Here is a 20,371-nt window from a genome sequence, read left to right as displayed (position 1 = left end):
TTTTATAGTTAAGCAAAACTGGTTCTAAAGATGATGAATAAAGGACTTTGGTACAAGGAAACTCCACCTTTTAATACAGTGCAATTCTGGGTCACCATCTCTCAATAATTTTCGTATTTGTTGAAGTAAACATTTTATAAAGCTCGATTTCCTAACTTGTAAATCTCGTCACACAAGTTTATCTAGAGACCATGTGGTCGTCTTCAGAAAAATCAACCAACAAACTTGCCTTAAATGAAGGTTAGAGTGTGACAAAAGATATAGAGAGCCAGTGTGGTGAAGTGAATAGTGCTGCAGTGTTTATTAATTTATATTTAGTCTGTAGTAAAATCCTGTTATAGTGAACCCAATGATACTGTAAACATTTCCTTATGTTCTTATTCCAATTGAAGAAAAGAGCACTATAACAGTGATTGGTCGCTTGACAGCTTAATTCATCAAAATAAATTATTCCATGGAAATAAGATCTTTGTCATTTGTTTATCTAGTATGAACTAGAACATACAAATTGTTGCATTGCAAAACAGGCTAGAGCTTGTGGTCTTGTTTTTGCTGGTTGCTGGCTGAAATAGTAAATACTTGTGAAAGCAAGGCCAAATATCCTAGTCTGCTCAAAAGTGAATGGTTATAGCAGGAGTGCAGCATCTTTATTCTCCATGATATCCCATCTGTTGGTCTTTCTCCAGTGTGCGTCTTTAAAGACAGCGGGATGTCTGAGGAGGGGGAAAAAGCTTTCTTGCACGTCTCAGTGAGTGTTGGGATTTTGTAGGTGTTTCACTGGAGAAATAGGCATTCTTTGGAGGGATTTGCTGACTAAGTAGTAGGATAGTGGAAGTCAGTAATCCATCAAACGAATTGGGAGAACTTTTTTGCGAGAGCTCTTTTCTTCTTTTTTTCCTAATCTGCTCTCTTATGTAAGAAAAAGAAGTCATCTTTACTGTATGAACTGGTATTAAATACAAGATGCCTTAATGTCCTTTATTATTTTTGTTTGTTTTGAGATGAACTTTAATAAATGCCTATTTATCTGCTGTGGTATGTGTTTATTGTTTTAAATTGTGTGTTGCCTACTGCACTTCGCAAGTTTGAAATTGAAAGGACTCTGTTGCAAGGAAAGCGTTCTTAAAAAATTGCTGGAAGAATTCTATCTTCCCTCTTGTGGTATGTGTTTACATGATCTTCAGGGTGGCTGTGTTTGTTCTTGATAGGAGGGTCAGTCACTTTACCAGGAGCATAGGACAGTATCCATTGCATTCAGTACACACAGAGCAAGTCCAGTGTCCCTTTGGAAGAGTGTGCTCCACTGTGTACAGCCTTCTTCATTTCAGAAAGTCTGATTTCTTTTTGAACTCAACTCTTGTGTAGTAAAAGTTGTAAAGTACAAAAGGGAGGACTTTTTCCAAACAATGTAGTCTTGCTTTAGATGTAAACCAGAGGCTCATGGCTGCAGTCTGAGCAAGAGCGTCCGGCGGGGAGTGCCAGTGCCGGGAGAAGTTGTTCTGGCAGTACACAGTGAATCTGTAGCAGAGAAGGGCACTTAGCTTTAGTCTCTGCCAGCACCAGGACAGGCAGGACTCTATTCACAAGTTCTCCAAGGGAAAGTGACATGTCTTTCCTGGTATGCTTGGTGTATGAATCAAGTTGCTATGACAATTTTTCTGAATAGATTAGTTAGTGAGGGTGGGGGAAGGACAAATAAGAACCACATCCCTTGCTTTTTATAATGTTACTGTGTGTAACTTGTTAACCTTGTGGAATGCATTATTTTTCTGCTCCTAGTCTGCCTGTAAATCACATGCTCTCATGAAGATATCTGAGAGTCTCCTCTGGTTCCATTTGTAAATGTATTTACTTTGAAGTCTATTTTCACAGGAAATATTTTGCATTGGAAATTTTTATATCAGATTTTTGCTTGTGTAAATTATGAAAGGTAATTTGTGTCATTTAAACCATTTTCTGATACGATGTGATGGCTGGAACAGGATCTTTTAAAGAGTCGATGTACTTATTGTTACAGAGAGGCCTGAGCACTGATAAATGAGGGGAGGGGAAAAATGTAATAATTCTTATCAAGCAAGGCACAATTGAAAAATAAGAGATCATGACTCCTGAAAAATCCTGACTGTTGAAAAATCTGCTCCCACCTTCCTTTTTTTTTTTTTCTTTTGTAAAGACCTACTGGCAGTGGAAAAACAGTGATTACTCAGTAGGACAAGAGTCTCTTGACTCAAGGGCTGCACCACCAATTTAAATTCATGAGTTTTGCAGTAGAGCTTTCTTTGGCCTGAGAAGACAAGTGTCAATACTAGTAACAGTAAATTAAAGGTAGCAAGTGTCCAGAATGCTGTCAGTACCATGACCAAAGATGCCCCACTGCACTCTAATGTATCAAATTCCAGGGAGTAATGCAGACTGCCTTTAATTAAGTGTGTTGGATAGAGAGGTGACAGCTGTGATTAGTCAGTAGTGTGTGCCTACCATATCCTGCTTGCCCCCTTGGAATCAAGGCTGATAATTTCTGCAGTCCTGGTCTGACTGGTTGTATGTGGGGTGGATAGATAAAGTGTGCCCAGCTGATGAGCAATTACGTTTTGGTGAGTAAAAGACCAGTAGGAAAAAAGCCAGCATTTCTCCATAGAGGACCTTTGGTAAAAGTGCAAATGTAAGGATACCATTCTCCTCTCACCTGAGGCAATACATATGATTTTGGGTTATACTGTGAAATTTGTGCTGTGAAAAGCCTTGAACTGGTCTGAACCGGAAAGAGTTTCCCTTTGGAAATTGTTTCCTTCCAACAGTATGGTACCCTAAGCTCTTGCAGTTAACAGCAGAATGAAGTGGGGAGGAGATGTTCATTCAACAGAGAAAATACCAGAAGTGTGAGAATTCTGGGTGGATTGGAGGAGGAGGTGGATGGGGGAAAACATCCTTGTATATGAAACTAGAAGAGCATAGGTGTTAAATTTTCATTGCTGCAGGACAATACAACAAAACAAAAGCTAAATTCTGGCATGAGTTTGGGCTGTGGTAAAGGACAAGAGGATTGTAGATTTTCTTTCTGTTGCTGTGGTTTCTTTCACCAACATGGTTTTGGCTTCATCTCAGAATGGGTCTGCTTTGTGGTTGTGAGAAGGATTTCTGTTTTCCTCACTGTTACGCTTCCTGTTACCCTCTTTCTGAGCCCATCTAAGCAGCCTCTGAAAGCCTGGTGTACTCTCAGAAATAACTTAAGGCAAAACACATTGACTAGGCACTGGAAAATCATTAACTGTTTGTCCTCTCTTTCCTTCATTCAGAGCAAAGTGAGGAGTGACTCCAAATGGCTGAATTACATAAGACATATGAGAATCTATATCCAGGCCCTGGTGTCCTGTGTCAGACTGAAAATCTTACATAGCTATCCCTCGCTACTCTGCCTGAGCATTCATGCCTGTGGTTCCTACAGATGTTGTATTTGAAGTATTCATGTTAAAAATAGGGCAGAAACTTGAAAACTCTTACTATGGTTAGCTATTACAAGTTGCTTATGTTGTGAGAGGGGATAAGGTCATAGCAATGAGAGGGCAAGCCAAGCTGTAACTGCAGAGCCTTACTGTAGAGGAGTGAGGTTGTGTGGGTGTCCCTGAGGGCAGAGTTTCTTCTGCAGTACCTGTATTACTGCTAATGATCAGAAAGGGAGAGGTTAACCTAGTCTGAGGTTGGTAGATGTCATTCAAGAAACAATATGGAAGGAAGAAAGAAGTCTTTTTCTCAAACAATCATCTGCTGTAATGTCATTGAAAGATAATAAACGTAGTTTCGCATGAATTTGCTCTTCAGAGCAGAATCTTACTTTAAATCAAGTATCTCTGTCAGTAATGCATTCTATGATTTCCTGCAGGTAAAACAAATGTGAAGAAGGCGTTATTATGTAAAGAGCTTCTGTTCCACTGTAGAGAACCATTTGATCTCTACCTGTAGTGAAAAGGATGCTTCATTTGACCTTGAAGGCACAGATTTTATAGTAGCTCAGGGAAAAGGTAGCAGCCCATCAATAAAAAGTACACAGCTTCTATAGATGGTTAACAAATTTTGCCCAGCATTATCAGTTCTATATTTTTCTGTGAAGATCAGCACTAGAGCACTAGAGTATTACCAGGTTTTAGTTAACCAGCATATTGCATAATTATGGTTTTCCTTTTCCCCCTCATGCCATATGTCTTTAGATGATAAAAGTACAGGATGTAGTATAGAAATTTATTTCCAAAATTAAAATAGTGTGAAAGGAAATAATCTTACTCAGAAGCGAGGATGTGCCAAAATTAAAGCTGCCTATGTGATGTTTATATGGAAAAGAATTCATAGGAAGATTTTCTTTCTGTGACTATGTGGTTTTTCGGGTTTGTTTGTGGGTTGTTTATTTTCCTTGGTAGTGTCCAAGCAGATGGTTAGTGCTTTTCTTCCTAGTGTCCCTGCTAGTGGGAAAGCAATACAAAAACTGAGTTTTAGTACTCTCCTAAGGCTGAAAAGAAAAAAAACATTTTCACTTAGTGAAAACAGATAAAGTAACAGAACTGCCCCTGGAACAAAGTGGACCTTTGAACAGAATGGCCAGGTATTGAGACAAATTAATTTGCTTTAATAAAACTGGCTGGATCTGAGTGGCTTTAGTCTGCTTCAGAGTCTATCTTCATGCAGTGGATTTATGACTTATAAATGCTTATGGATAATTTTAACTTGACTATACAGCTACAGTCCATGTGATTTAACCATTGCTTTAAATAAATTTCTGTTACAGAAGTCAGTGCAGATTCTAGTATATTGTTAATGAGCTCTACTTCCATCCCTTTTCATTTGGCAGAAGAAGATACAATGTTAGTGCTCTGGGTGAAAGAAATTTACATGTATGCTGTCAACAAAGGCTGTCTGGACTTGGTTTACAATCAGTCTGAAAGAGATAAAATGGTGGAGTTCTACAAGATAATTGTAGTAGCCTATCTTAAGATGGATCCACTATTTTTGTATATTTCTTTTTTTGTTAATTTGCTTATTATGATGTTTAAAATGCTCAAAGTGTAAGCAATACTTTAGCTTATTAGCTACTGTGTGTATGTATAAAGGAATTGTTCAGTCAGATGTGCAAGAACAGTTACCTTGCATTTCCTAATTTCATGGCATGATGATGATTCTCTAACTCTTTTCATGGTGCTTTCCTACAGGTAATATCCCTCCCTTGCTTTCTTCCTAGCGTGGGCAAAAAATGGTGCTCAGCATCACTGTGTGTTTCCTTCATAGCTTTTATACAGAAAGGTGTATTAGGTGGGGGAGGAAGCAAATATAAACTACTGACTGGTATTTATGCCTCTCGCCTGGAATGAATTAAGATGATCTGTGTCATGTTGCGTATAATATCATGCGCAAGGTACAATGTGTCACTCCTGTTTTATTTTTTCCTGTTTCAAATGTATGTACTGGAGACCTCTTCTACAATCTCTGACTGGTAAAAATTGGGCAGAATCTCTTTGTGATCATCACAGTAATCTTTGTTTCACAGACACAAGCTCTACTCTGTTAGATGCTGTACTGATAGAACACAAAGGGAGGAGGGCTAGTCACTGTCTTTCAGGATCAGGAAAGAAAGATATTCTGTGAGGAAACACATGCTAAATATGAAAAGCAAACACTCAACTTATTTGGGTATCTGTTTAGGGAGAAAAGATGACAGTAGAAATGAAGAGTGAAAGAAGGAGGAAGGAACAGCTTGAGTCTGGAGCCTTAAGAACATTATTAGTTAGTCTTTTAAAAAATACAGTTCATAAATATATGTTGTTTCTCTGTATGTTAAAATATCTCTTAAGGTATTTTATTCCCTTGCGGGAAGGAAAGAATGTCACCAGAAAAAAGTTATACATGGGAACAAATCTAGAAATTTTGTTTTGAAGCTGTGGGATTCTTGTATATCAAGCAAAAGCAACTTCTGTTATGTGAAGAAGTGGAGACAACTCTAAAGCCTTGCTTCATCTTTCCTGCAAAATACTGAGTAGTTTAATATTTTGAGTGTTGCAAGCTCAGAATTTTATCTGCTGGAAGGAAGGGGAGTGCACAAAGTTTGGATTTAGGTGTACATTTTGCAAATTTAAATCTCCAATTAAAGTGTGTGTCTTGTGAGCAGGATGGTTAAAATGTGATTTGCCATGCATGTGCATATATATATACACAGTCTTGATGAGGTACATCATTACATCATATCACTTCAGGTATGAATGTACAAAGAATACCCCTTGTAAGAATATGTGTCTTATTTGAGAAATATTTATCCTCTGACTCGTTCAAAGCTTCTGCCATCAAACGCAACAAAATAATCAGAACTGCGGTGACTTTTTTTCTAAAATTACGACAACCTGATCTCACTGTGCTATTTGTGCTAGAATCAGAGGCAGAAAGAAATGGATTAATGGAAGAATGTTATCCTCAATTGTACAGCTACTGTAAAGAAAGAGGTTGTAGCTGCAGCTGATGGACCTGAGGTGGGGGCTTCCAGGTGGTGTCTGAAATTGTCACCACTGTGTTTCATTACATCTGGAAGTTTTGAAGAAGTATCAAGAGATGAGACATCAAAGATTTGTTTTAAGGTTTTCCAGATGTTTGGTTTTAATTCTGGAATTCTATTGAATTTATATATTTAGGGTACAGTAAGTGCATTACTGGTTTTAGTAAGTAAAGAAAGGGCATATTGTAAATCTAGAATGCAAAAGAGGAAGGGACAGTAAAACAAAGTTTTGACTGATGCACACCATAAGAAACCTGTTAGGTTTGTGCTGTATGTAGATTAGGTTCGTATTTGTCTCCTTGTGTATGTGTTCTTTTTTCATTGTTTTCAGGTTTTATGGGGCAAAAACCTGATAATCCCATTTTTCCAGGAGTATTATGAAAGAAAATCTTATCATTCCTTAAAGGTATAATTGGAAGAATTAAACTAACTGAAATAATGCAAAAGCAGAAACTGGTGTGTTGCATCTCATGGGGTATCAAAAGAGACAGTTCTGACCAAAAAAGCAGTGCACACAGATGGTAATCTGGCAGGTGTTACTCAACACTTTTTGGGAACTGGTAAATCATCAAAGGAAGTATAAATGGAATCCATTCTAACAGAGAATTGGACTCAAACATTTCAGATGAGCAGGATCTGTTTAATGTGTCATCTTCATCCCTTAGAAGAAGGTAATAGAAGGAAGCTGAAATAGAAGGAAATCAGATTCGACAAGCAGAACTTCCCTCTCATGAAGAGAGCTGGCTGGGACTGATGACTGCATTGTCTTCCAGGTGTTTTTCAGTATCTCCCAGAATAATCTTTTCCATGATTTTACCGGGCACTGAAGTGAGACTGACAGGCCTGTAGTTTCTGGGGTCCTCCCTCTTGCCCTTCTTGAAAATCAGGACAATGTTAGCCAGCTCCCAGTCAGCTGGGATCTCTCTGGATTCCCAAAACCACTCAAAAATCAAGAGAGGCTTTGCAATGACATCAGCCAGCTCCTTGAGGATTCTTGGATGAATCCCATCAGGCCCCATAGACTTTTAGGGATCCAGCTGGAGCAGCAGATCCCACACAATTTCAGGATCAGCTGGGATTTGAACATTCTCACGGTCATGGTCCTCCAGCTCAGGGCACTGAAACCCCCTTGGTCCATCATCTGTGTTGAAGGCACAGGCAAAGAATGCATTAAACACCTGTGCTTTGTCCCTGTCCCTCTTTGTGAGGGGACCATCCTCAACCTGTAACAGGCCAATGTTATTTTTACACTGCCTATTGCCATTAATATATTTGAAAAAACTCTTTTTGTTGTCCCCTGCAGTTCTGGCCAACTTCATCTCCAGTTGAGCTTTGGCTGCACAAATTTTCTCCCTACAGTGGCAAGAAGCATCTCTCTATTCTTCCCATGTCACCTGACCTTGCTTCCACTGGGCATACACCTTCCCTTTTTCACTTTATTTCTGAGAGAAGATCCCTCTTCAGCCAAAGCAGCCTTCTGCCTTTTCTGTTTGACTTCCAGCATTTGGCAATTGCTGTTCCTGTGCCCTTAGGAAATGATGTTTAAAAAGTGACCAGCACTGATGGATCCCAGCACCTGCAAAAACATTTCACATGGGGATTTCACTTCCTAGTTCCCTGAGGAACCTGAAATCTGCTCTCCTCATGTCCATTTTGTTTCAAGTACTTACAAACTGCAGCCTACCAGGTCAGTTCTGAATTCCTTCTTTTTAGAAGTTGTTTGGTACAGGAATAAACATGCATTTATTTCCAATCTGTTAAGGACATTCATTTATTCTTCATTAATCTGAAGGGGATTCACTTCTCTAATCAATGGAAATCTAATTGCTAAGTGCTTACATGAAAAAAAATACTAAGTCTGAAGAGCTTCCTTCAACATTTTATCATGCAAATAAATTGTATCTTTATTTAAATGGGCTGCAGTGCTTTTCTCATTATAGCATGAAGTGCAGATTTGGAAGATATTATCTGAAGGAAAATATTCCCTGCGTCTTTATTAATGATGCTGGTAACACTGTCATCAAATAGGCATATGAGATTTTATCCCCACCTTAGAGATGTAACTGGGCTGTAACTGGGGCCCAGTTGAGATATATACTTGTTAAAACAGAGGTAATAAGTCTCAAACCTGTATCTGTCCATCTGCCAAACTGTGCAGCAATTTGGTAGGCTAGAGCTGCACCTCCCTGAAGTAATGATATTCTTTAATCATGTTTTATGATTAGAGCAGCTTCTTAACTTTCCAGTACGTTCTCACAGCTTGTCTTTTAGTCATGTTCATAACACATTTTTCAGGGATATTTTCAGCAGAGATCTGCGCACAGGCAGCAAGCTAAGAGCAAATGGCTGAGCACTTTCCAGAAACTGCATAACATATTTCAAGAGTATGCTCCACTTGCTCTCAGAGAGGAAGCATCCGCTGAGCTTCTTGAGACAGGTGAGACTAGAAGCCCAAAATTAGAAGGGCATTCAGCCAGAATGATCAGCAATACCTTATTTCCTAAAAGAGGGGGACAGATTAGTTTCAGTAATAAAATAAGTTAAATCATCAGTTTTGGCACTCCTCAGAATCTTGTGGTAGGACGAGCAATACTTCAGTGAGAGTGTTACCACTGTAATAAATATGTAAAGTAGACATTACTTCTCAATAACCCTAAGTGTCTTTTCCTGTTCAATGTACTGTTTAATCCACTTAATCTTTTTACAGTCTGCAGGCAACTCTTCAGGCTCTACTAGAGGACCAGAAAGCCTGGAGTTTGGCCAAACGAAATAAAACACATGCTGTGAAATTCTGTTTAACTGCAGAGAATAAAATGACTACTGCAGAGTAGCCTTAATAACACAATAATTTAACAGCAAAGCCACAGATTTCATGAGTTTTTTTACAAATAGATATTTTCTGGGTTTTATATGAAAAACAAAGGAAAATCAGATGTTTCCTCTGAGGTTCTAAGTGGTTGTGCATCAGAGCTAATGAAGTCACTTCTTTCTTAGCACAGAACTATGAGTATTGTAAGCAGGTTCATACAAATGTGCTCTGTCCCCAGTCCATGATACACGAGCAGGAGGATTCAGAAATTTCCAGATTAATTAGCCAGCAGAGACCACATGGAAGATTCACTCCTATATGTCTACATGCAAGTCAGTCTGTATTGTATATGACATGCATGTAAGCCCCTCACCTCATAAAAACCTTCTGTTACTTAATATAAGTGCAAACATATGAAGCTGCATATGGGGAGAGCAGCTAATTAAAATAATCCTGGGAGAGGTTTCTAGGGTACTTCATCCATTGCTTAGAACTCCAGTTAAAATTATGTATCTAGTGAAGAGCTTCTGATATCAGGTTCTTACTTGTACCTGAAAGTTGGACGGTTTTCTTCTTTGAAAGGAGAAAAATATTCATTAGAAAGAAATGTCTTTTGTAAGTTCTACAGTTTCTTTCAGAATGAAAGTTGTAATGTAAAACACATGCCTGCAGCTTAGTTACCAAGGAATCATGAAATGGTTGGAAGGGACCTTTAAGGGTCATCTAGTCCAACTCCCTGCAATGAGCAGGGACATCTTCAACAGAGCCCCATCCAATCTTACCTTGAATGCTTCCAGGGACTGGGCGTCTACCACCTCTCTGGGCAATCTGTTCCTGTGTTTCACCGTCCCCATCATAAAAATCTTCTTCCTTATATTTAGTCAGAATCTGTATTCTGTAAGTTTAAAACCATTACCCCTTGTCCTAGGACAAGAGGCCCTGCTAAAAAATTGTCCCCATCTTTATTAGAAGCCCTCTCTAAGTAGTGACAGGCCACAATCCAGTCTCCACAGAACTTTCTCTTTTCTAGGTTGAACAATCCCAACCCTTAGTCTTTCTTCACAGGAGGTGTGCTCCAGCCCTCGGAGCATTTTTGTGGCCCTCCCCTAGACTTGCTCCAACAGGTCCATGTCTTTCTTACACTGGGGACCCCAGAGCTGGATGCAGCACTCCAGGTGGTGTCTCGTGAGAGCAGAGTAGAGGGACAGAATCCCCTCCCTCGCCCTGCAATATGGTGGTGGTCCACTGAAGAACGTGAACTTACTTGACCATGCTTATCCCAAATGTTCTCACACTCGATTATGGTTTTCTGATGGGAACGTTGGGGTTTTTTTCCCAAAACAACTGTCAGTATGTGATTCAGACCAACAAGTAAGCTCCTGAATGAAAGAACAAACAACACAGGGATGCAAGAATTAAAGTTTGATTTATTGGTGCCACTTGTGAGAACAGAAAAATGCTATTAATTCTAAGACTCTTCTATCAGATTGCTGATGTTTGCAACATTTCCATGCATTTTTATGAGATAATCAAAATTTAAGTACTATTTTGTAGAGGAGAGATTACTGATTTTATTTTAACATAAGAATTATCACAAGTTGCCATTATCATAACCCATGTATTTGGGATACTGCCATACAGTGTGCACATTGTACTTGTGGAAGGACTTAGATTTGTGTCCAAGTCTATAAATTATAAAACGTGCTTTAATTTTCATTTTTTTCAGCTGATAAATATGTGGGCATACATGTTTTGTAGGTAAGATATCACAGATTTAAAAGCATATTTTTCTTTTTCACTGAAACTAAATTCCTTTTAACAATGAAGAATCTCTGGGGTGTGAGATTTGCCAAATAATGAATATTTTCTGAATCCTGCCAACAAAAGTGCTTTTTAGACAGGGCATCAAACTTTATGCCTCTGCTGTGGTTTAATCCCAGACAGCAACTAAGTATAACAGAGATGCTCAATCACTCCACCCATTCCCCATGTTGAGGAGAAGAATCACCAAAAAAACCCCCGAAATTCATGGGTTGAGATAAGAACAGTTGATGAATTGAAAAAGAATTAAATTTACTATTAATAATGGTAATAATAAAAATAATTGTAATGAAAAGGGGAGAGAGTAATAGACCCTAAAATGGACAAGAGGTGCGCAATCCAATTGCTCACCACCTTCTGACCAATGCCCAGCCTGTCCCTGACCAGCCATCAGAAGCTCCTGGCCAACTTCCCCCCAGTTTATATCCTGAGCATGACATTCCATGGTATAGAATATCTCTTTGGCCAGTTCAGGTCAGCTGTCCTGGCCATGCTCCCTCACAGCTTCTTGCTCACTTGCTCACTTGCTCACCATCAGAGCCTGGGACACTGAGAAGTCCTTGACTTGGGGTAAGCACTGCTTAGCAACAACCAAACACCAGTGTGTTATCAACAGCATTTTCATACTGAATTAAAAACACAGCACTGCACCAGCTACTAGGAAACAAATTAACTCCATCCCAGCTGAAACATCCCAGGACAGGCCAAAGTATCAGTCAAGAACAGAAATCCAAGTGAATGTTCTCATAAAAACAAACAGTATTTAACTAGTTCTTCACTTTATTTTAATCAGTGTTATGTGCTAAACATCAGTTTTTACCTGGACTGAAACTCCCATCTCTTCTCTGAATTTGAAGGGAGTTCTGTTCTGACAGGAACCTTGCATCTTCTCAGCTCAGATGTGTGAAGTTGCAGCTTTAACTCTGATCTCAGCTGTAGTCATTGCTCAGCAGGTGTATTTATGTGTGTTTTTAAAAATATATAGCAACCTGCATGTTCTTCCACTTTTGGGCTGTTACCTTTAGCAGTAGTTGCTGGTTTCTGGAGTGTGCGTTACCCACCAGAGGGAGCTGAAGCCAAGAACTGTCTGATTTTCATAGAATCGTATCATCATTTATGTTGGAAAAGACCTGTAAGATCACAGAGTCCAGCCGTTAGCCCAGGTCCACCACTAAGCCATGTCCCTAAGTGCCACAGCTACATGTCTTTTAAATACCTCCAGGGATGGTGGCTCAACCTCTTCCCTGGGCAGCCTGTTTCATTTCTTGGCAATCCTTTTGGTGAAGAAATTTTTCCTAAAATCCAATCTGCCATCTTCTCGAGCAACTTTCAGTTCCCAGGGGGTTGCCAGGTGAAAGTAATCTCTTACACTTCACAGAGCTTTGGATTTGAGCATCTGTCTTCAAGTTAGCTTGGGAGCAGATGGTGACCAGGTAGGAAATAAGTTTGCCTCCCTATGCTAAGTTATTACCTCTTTTGGGAACCCTCACTTCAGTGTCAAAGCAGGCAAAGCAAAACCTTGTGATGTACATGTCATCATTCTTTGGTTTTTATGTATGCTGTTCTTTGTAACATGAATAAGGACACCAGAATTGTACAAAATATGAATAACTTTGAGAGTAAACTAGTCATCCCTGAGAAAATTAGGCCAGGTAGAAGCAAGTGTGAGTAGATTCTCTGCATCTTTAAAAGGAAATCTCAAAATTCCTGACTACAAACGGACTGGAGGATATTTCTGCTATATGTTAAACTGAAATTTTGTTTATAAAGAAATAAATCGGCTGAAATAGTATAGAAGGTGTGGTTCATGCATATTAAGTGTTCTGATTTTGTTCAGCCAGAAATATGTGTCAAATGTCTAAAGTGTTTATTTAGATTGAGAATTTTTGAACTAAATATGTTTCCAAACATATATTTGTTTTCTTTCCTTAAAAAAATTCACAGTATTTTGATATTTTCCAATTTATTCCAATTCATGATGATATATTGACCAATGTTCTGACCTTTTTACTTAGTTAATTTTTTATCCATCTCAGCTGCAGTGATTTCTTAATTGCATATCAATAAAAGCTTGCTAAAATTCAAGCCTTTTTAAAATTGTATCTGGTTATGTTTTCATTATTACATATGAACTCCCAGATCTCTAAAATTATTTTAAATTAGGTCTTTGTGCTATGGTGAACAGCTTAGGAACCTGAAAAATCCCAAAAGAAGCAACCTTGAGAGTTTTAGCTAATTTGTTTATCAATAAACATGAAGGCTTAACTTGCGTGTGCCAGTACTGACAGGGCAATGAAGCAGGAACTCCTTGGGGGGTGGTTTTTTTGGTAAACAATTGGTCAAGGTGAAAGGAGTTTTTTTTGTTCTTGTTCTAGTTTGTTAAATGATAAGATCAATTTATATTTCATCAAAAAGAAAATCTTCCTTTGACTTAAGAGTATGGGAGGAGTGCTGGTCCTTCTGGACAAATGAGCTTATTTCTACACATTTCCTTCTGCTCTTGGAATAAGTCGTCCACAAAGAAATAAGTAGATGTTGAGACAGAGATTAACAGCTGCTGGTGGTGAAGAACGGCTTCTTATGCATTTCTGAGTTGTAGCTGACCACATGAACAAAAACAGTCTTTAGAAATATTCTTTATTCTACAAGAGGCAGGAAAGCTCACACAGGTAGTTATAGCTGAGCAATTACATGCAAAGCTGGTCCCTACTGCCTCTATGCTACTTGCTCAAGGCATTTGTAATTTTCAGTGCCATGGCATCCTTTGACTCCTGCAAAATGGTTAATCTGTTTGTCAAAAGAATTGGGACTGACAGGAGACAGAAGCTTCCCTAGGTGGTAGTTAAATTTGCTTTCTGCACCACCAGTTATGGCTTAACAGCCTCTTAGACTTCCTATGGATTTTTTTGCTGTTTCAAAACCTTGTCTTGCAAAAATGGTAACAGTCTCATCAAGTAACCTCAGTTTCAGCTCAGTTTCTGTTGCTTGACAGTATTTTGTCATGTCTTCCAAAGGAAGGTACGAGACAGTTTATATCAAATTGCTGTCTAATGGGCTTCACTTAATGGCTTCCTCAGTTAGAAGTTGCCTTATGTACTGGAGCATGAGGTTTTAATACCTTTTTTTTATATGTCTGGATCCTGTCTAACTTACGAAGGGCTCATTATCCATTTTTTTTTCATCATTTCAGAGAGGAGGACTTATTACTCTATTTATTTTGCTTATTAATTTAGTTAATAATAGGATAACTTGTCAGGACTTTTAATAGGTATTTTCCAGCATTTCAATGGGAATGAATCTGTCAAATGTAGAAAATAGAAAGGTAAAAATTTCAAAAATATTAGCAGGAGACTAATTAATTTTGAAACCAAAACAAACCTTAACTTACACAGTTTACAGTTGTGTCTCTCAGCTGTGGCTGCTGGATAAATTACACACACTTTGTATGTGCACTTAAGGATCTTTTTTAATTAAAGAAAATAGAATGGGAGAAAATTCTACAACCTTTTGGAAGAAGAGTATTATAATTTCTTTCAGAATTTAACTAGCTATAAAATGACCCTTCACTTTGCTTTTTTAGGGATTTTCTTATTACTTTTTCTGTTCCTCCTAATTATTTCTGACAGCTTTGTACTTCTCTCTCTGCACTTCATTCCTGCTGTCATTTCAATCTCTGTTTCAATTCTCTCTCTTGTTTGAATTTATTTTTCACTTTTGCTTTGTGTGTGGGTTACACTTCCACATTCTCTGTTTTCTTATTTGACTTCCCTTCCTCTTAGAATTTTATTGCCTCATACTTCATTCTGAAGTCAGGAAAGGGAAAGGAATACATGCCAGCTACAAACTCAGGAAATATACTCAGCTCTGTATCTTTTTTTTTTAATTTTTCAGGGTTCCGATCTAAGGGACTCATGCCAGTTGCTACATGAAATAATTTCTTCAGCAGATACTACTTTACACAGAAATTGCTCCATACTTACATCAGGAAATTCAGTGAAAGATTATATTCTATGTGTTTATAGACTGCTAGAAAGTATTTTTCACCATTGAGAATTCAGGATTAAAAAGTTGCTCTTCATAACTCAACTGAATATCAGCCTTCCATCATTCTGTTTTTGAGAAATCAGGTCTGTTAATAATTTCTTTATATTACTCCATTGCTGTATAATTGATGTATTGTCATTACATACACCAAATCCAAATTTATAAGGGATTCCAAGGATAAATTTTGTAGGTTTGAGTTCTCTCCTCTCTTCAGCAGCCTACTATATCTTCCACTAACAAACTGCTCAAGTACTTCTTCCAAACATAAGTTGAAGGATGTTTTTTCCTGATTTGATTCACCATTCTGGCACACAGCTTTATGTTTGTTGAGATTGTCAAACTGAATTTTCTGAAAACAAGATTTGTGCTAATGCAGTGCAGGAGTGTTCTCCCAGTTGGTGTCCTATTCCCAGTATCAGCTGGGGGTTCATTATAAATCTTTGCTGTGTAAATACTGTAGTCATGTAAAAAAATGATGGGTTTCCTAAGGGTGACCACTTCTATAGCATATAATGCTAGGAAAGGATGGTCATAATCACTTATGCAGTATGTTTGACAGGACTTGACTGATGAGGTTTAGGACAAGTGTCAGCTGCTCACATTAATTTGTTTTTTTGAATGTCACTGGCAATACTCTATATCAAAGACAGAAGTAATTTGCAAAGGTAAATCCAGTTGCAAGGAGTTAAGACAAAGTGTTAGGAAGAAAATGGATTAAAAAGGAAGGAAGCAACAGACCGTACATAAAAGAGATTGTAAAGGGAATCATCCAAAGTGCCTGCTGGTGTCCTTATGTAGTTCTGGTTTTTATCATTGGAACATCTGAAGTATATAAAACTAGAATTGCAGATGGTGATGACACTGAGAGGACAGCAAATCATAATGAATTCTGCATCTAGATGCAGTGCAGGCAGAGACAGGAGACGGGGCAAAATATTTTGAAAATAGCAAAATCAAACCACATTACAACTCCCAACTACCATACATGACAATCTTTTATAGCATTAAAATATGCAGTTAACTAGAATATTTAGCAATGTGATAGTTTTTATTCCTGAACTGTCACTGCCAGAGCAGTCCTCCCCTTCCTAGTCATGTCACAGTTGGTATAAAAAGTCCAAATCTGGGTGCATCAGAGCATTTGGTGCTTATTCTTGCTCATCTAGTTGTTTCTAACAGTATAGACCTGACACTGTCATATCCCTCTTGCACTGGGTTGAGCATACACGTCTGGAAACAGTTCAGTCTTCCTTGTACATGCACTTAAGTCTTCAGGTTTTATTTAGCAGGGTGATACATTAAGGCTACAGGCATGGGTTTTTTCTGTTTTAATTGACTCTTCATTTGTGCATAAATAGAAAAGAAGCCAGGGTATTCAGTGCTAGCAAAGGAGATGTGGTTGTTAAATTGATATGTTGAGATCTTGTAGCCACTGTTCAGGGAGAAGCTGTAACTAATGACTACTTCCCTGTGATCTTTAGCTAATAAATGTTTAGAAACTTTATTCTTGCTTCTTCAGAAAAGGAAGTTGTGACCAATTTTTAAAAATATTTTGATGGTGGCCCATGAGATCTTCAAGAGCATCTTTTCTAAATTCTTCTGGAATTTTTGACAATCACACTGGAAGCCTTTCAACAATTTTAGGTGTCTAGTTCTTCCTAAAGGCTGGGCTTTTACCCACAGTTTTTTCATCCAGCTGTGTTTTGTCTGAAGGCAGAAGGTTTCAGCTCTTTTACACCTCCATTAAACCTTTCAGGTTCTGGTACCTGCATCCTATCATGGCCCTGCAGCTACTCCAAGAGCAAATCCATTACTTCCGGTAGGGTCAGCAGGGCTGCCTTCACTTTACACTGACATAAGTTTGACCCTAAAATATTCTTGATAGAGCATGTTTTCTTCTCAGATAGAGAGTTTAAAACTTGCTGTTATAAAGTGCCTCCCTCCTGCTAGGAACAGCTCTGCTGTTCCTTACAAGGCAGCAAGTAGAACCTTGCAGTGTTAGCACCTTTGTCTACTCTCACACTCCTCAGGGTTGCTGCAATGACTTTATTTGCACCTGCTTCATTAATCATCTGGGCTATCATCTCATGGCATTAATCCATTTGCAGAGAGTACTGAGATAATACTCTGGAATGTGAAGACCACAGGCATATGGCCAAGTCACTTTCAGTTCACCTTGGAGGTGAGTGGTTTCATTGCTGTTGCCATTTCTTAATAAAGGAGAATAGTTTCTTTGGATTTTATTAATTTCTGAAAGGATCATACGAATGGAAATTTCAAACTATTGCTATTGTTGTTGGATATTCTATTTCAATAATCTCTTCTACTTTACTATGGTACATTATTTAATTTCCTACCATTTCACATAAAAATCTGTAACAAGGTTGCAATGAAAACCAGCGTGCCATTTGCTTAATAAAATTAATACCAAGCGACCTGAATGCTATGGAATAAATCATGTGACAAAGGAGATGGGCTTAAGTTGTGAATAAGTGTATTCATGCTTGTGAGAATACAAGAGATGTGAACCAAATTTAATGTGGATTTTTGGTGGAATTTTACGATAATTTGAATTAAGTTCCAAATGTTATGATTGATCCTTATCACTGAAATGTATTCTAATCCTAAAAATCTCCACCTTCTGGAAACCAAGGTATGATTTTCAGTGCTGAAGTCAAGCTTCTCTTTCTACCTCAGTAGTTTACCAGTAAACTGAATACTAATATCAAAGATCTATAATTGAATATACACTTTCGATCTTCCTATAAATAATAAGAGATTAACACATGTATTTGATGGCATTAAACTCAAACCATGGCATATTTAAAAAAATGTCCTGTGGAGCTTGGCTTAGGAAAAGATACCTGGAAACATTCCTTCTGAACACAGGTGTTGTGGTAAGACAGTTGAAGGAGAAAGTTTTGCTAAAATCTACTTTCTCTGGAAGCCAAATTACATCAGGCTGTAGCCGTAGTGATCAGCACCCTGTCTTTCACCTAGAGAGTGAAATGTTCACCACTGCAAACATCGGTGTACCTGGCCTTTGTGTACTTACCAAAATGGTGGACAGCAAATTTCAGGTAGACTGTTAAACAAACTTGCAAGGTAGTCCCAGTAGAACAACCACAGACACTTGGAAATGCAGAATATTGTACTCCTGTGCTACAAAAGTTTTTGTGGTTTTTTTTCAGTTTAACCTCAAATAGGTAGGTGTTTCTCCTGAACTTCTTTGTTTAGGTTTTTGTGGTGGAGAGACTACCTTCAAAAGGAACTTGGCTGCAAAGATCAATAACCAAGCAAAAAACACAAATGGAATTTGAGAAATTGTGGCCATATCTAATTGTTCCAGGCAAGTTCAAAATACACAGTTATTTGATGTTCAAACATTGCCTTCCTTTCAGATTAGGGCAGGTAGCTGACAAGACAACATGAAAAACATGATGTTGCCTTTGAAAACATGACTGAAACCTTTGAAAGGTGGTTTTGCCAAAAAGGACACATAAAAGGTACTACTTTTTGTAATTTGTGCCTGAATTGCCTTGCCTATTCACACACCACAAAGGGCTGGATTCAGAACTTACATAAAGAAACACAATGCTGAGCATTGTTGGAATCATCTCCTTAAAAGCAAGTTGAACATACAGCATTAGCCAAAGGACTCATCCTTGTAACTCCTTGATGTGGAGACTTTTTTTAGGCCATGTCTCAGCCAAATTATAGTCAAAAAAATCCATTTTTTTTTAATTAGGAAAGCTCAGAACTCCAAAAGTGAACTCCTGATTCCCACTGGTTTCAGTGAGGTCAGGATTTCAGCCCTGGGTTGCAACTGGATACATCTGTATCTGTGCTGGGGAATCGCAGATCACTGGCAGGGAATTGTTCAGAAGATTCATAAACCAAGCCACTTCAAACTTTAAAACACAATGGTGACAACCATTGTAGGCAGAATAATTGCTAGTCATTAATTGTGGATGTTTTGGAGTTTTTTTGTCTTGGAGATGTTGTATGTAGGAATCTCATTGCTGTGGTGGCTGCAGTGTTAAACACAGGAAAATCAGAATGCTGTTAGAATGGAAAAGGTAGAAAGCTTTGAAATTGTGCTGATGAGGGATACAAAACTCCTTGTCTTTACAAACAAGGGATTTGCCTCTCTTCCAGATTCTCTAACACTCATTTTTCAGGTACTAAACACAAATTTACTCAGAAAGTAAATCTGGGGGATGTGCATGCTTATGGATTTTTTTTTTTTACATTTCTATAAAACCTAATTAAACAATACATGTACTAAGGTAACTAATTGCACAAAGCAGGCAAGGCATTTTTAAAGTATGTTTTAACTAGGCTCTGCTAACTTACGACCTTTTGAAAAAGTATGTGAAGAAACAATCAGGTCATTACACTGATCCTTGCCAAAGTAAAGAGTACAGGATTCTTGAGGGAGGGCTACTGCTTGGCCTCCCTGAGAATAGGGAAGAGTTTGTCTCTGGCACTGACTGCATCTTCCACAAAGTTTTATACATAGAGCAAACCATATGTTCATTCTCCATACAACTAACTGCTAAATACTTTTAATTAGAATGATTGTTCAGTCAACCATCTTAATTCTATTTTCTTGAGTCACAATAGCTGTTAGCATAAAGGGCATTCTCTTAAAATCCATCAGATACTCATGGAAGTCTCTAAACAAAGCTCAAATCTGAAAATAAGCAGTTCTTTATGGTGTATTGTCAAACTGACTGGAAACTTTAAGTCTGGATAAGGTCAGCTTTACTTCTTAGCTTCAAAGCTGCTATGGGACCTGAAATATGAGGTAAGGCCCCCTTTTCCAGAAATGGAGGGAGACAAAAGAAGTCGCTTTCTGGAGATAAAACCCTCTAGTAGTAATAAAGACCTCACTGGAGCAGAAAGATGCAACTCATTCTTCCCTGTGCCTGTTGCAGTGAGTTGGTTTTCCCTAGTGTTTGTGAGGTCTGTGAGAAACGTTTGGATAAGATCTTTTGGTGCTGTTCCCAGAACATGGTTCATGTGATATCAAAGAATCCTGATGTTTTGCCAGGGACCTTTTTGTCATTGGGAATTTAGAGGCTGGATTTGGAAAGAGCTGGCTGAGCTGCAATACAAAGAAAACTCCTGAGCAACCTATTCCAGCAGGCCGTCTTCAGTCAAAG

At 38.3% G+C, this 20,371-nt stretch overlaps 1 protein-coding gene across 3 annotated transcripts in view; it reads left to right on the top strand.

The window, feature by feature from the left end:
* RWDD4 (RWD domain containing 4) overlaps positions 1 to 20,371 on the top strand; it is a 35,859-nt gene that overhangs the window by 6,441 nt on the left and 9,047 nt on the right. The window contains exon 8 of one of the 3 annotated variants that reach the window (XM_039551726.1): positions 9 to 1,031. The exons of the other annotated variants lie outside the window; for them this stretch is intronic. Within the exon in view, the coding sequence (XP_039407660.1) occupies positions 9 to 41 (33 nt within the window). The 3' untranslated portion in view covers positions 42 to 1,031. Of the gene's footprint in view, positions 1 to 8; positions 1,032 to 20,371 lie in introns of those variants that run through there. 3 annotated transcript variants of the gene reach the window in all.

The sequence above is a fragment of the Corvus cornix genome, chromosome 4 (assembly GCF_000738735.6).
Source record: "Corvus cornix cornix isolate S_Up_H32 chromosome 4, ASM73873v5, whole genome shotgun sequence".
NCBI lineage: Eukaryota > Metazoa > Chordata > Aves > Passeriformes > Corvidae > Corvus > Corvus cornix.
This window is presented reverse-complemented; position numbering and strand designations above follow the sequence as displayed.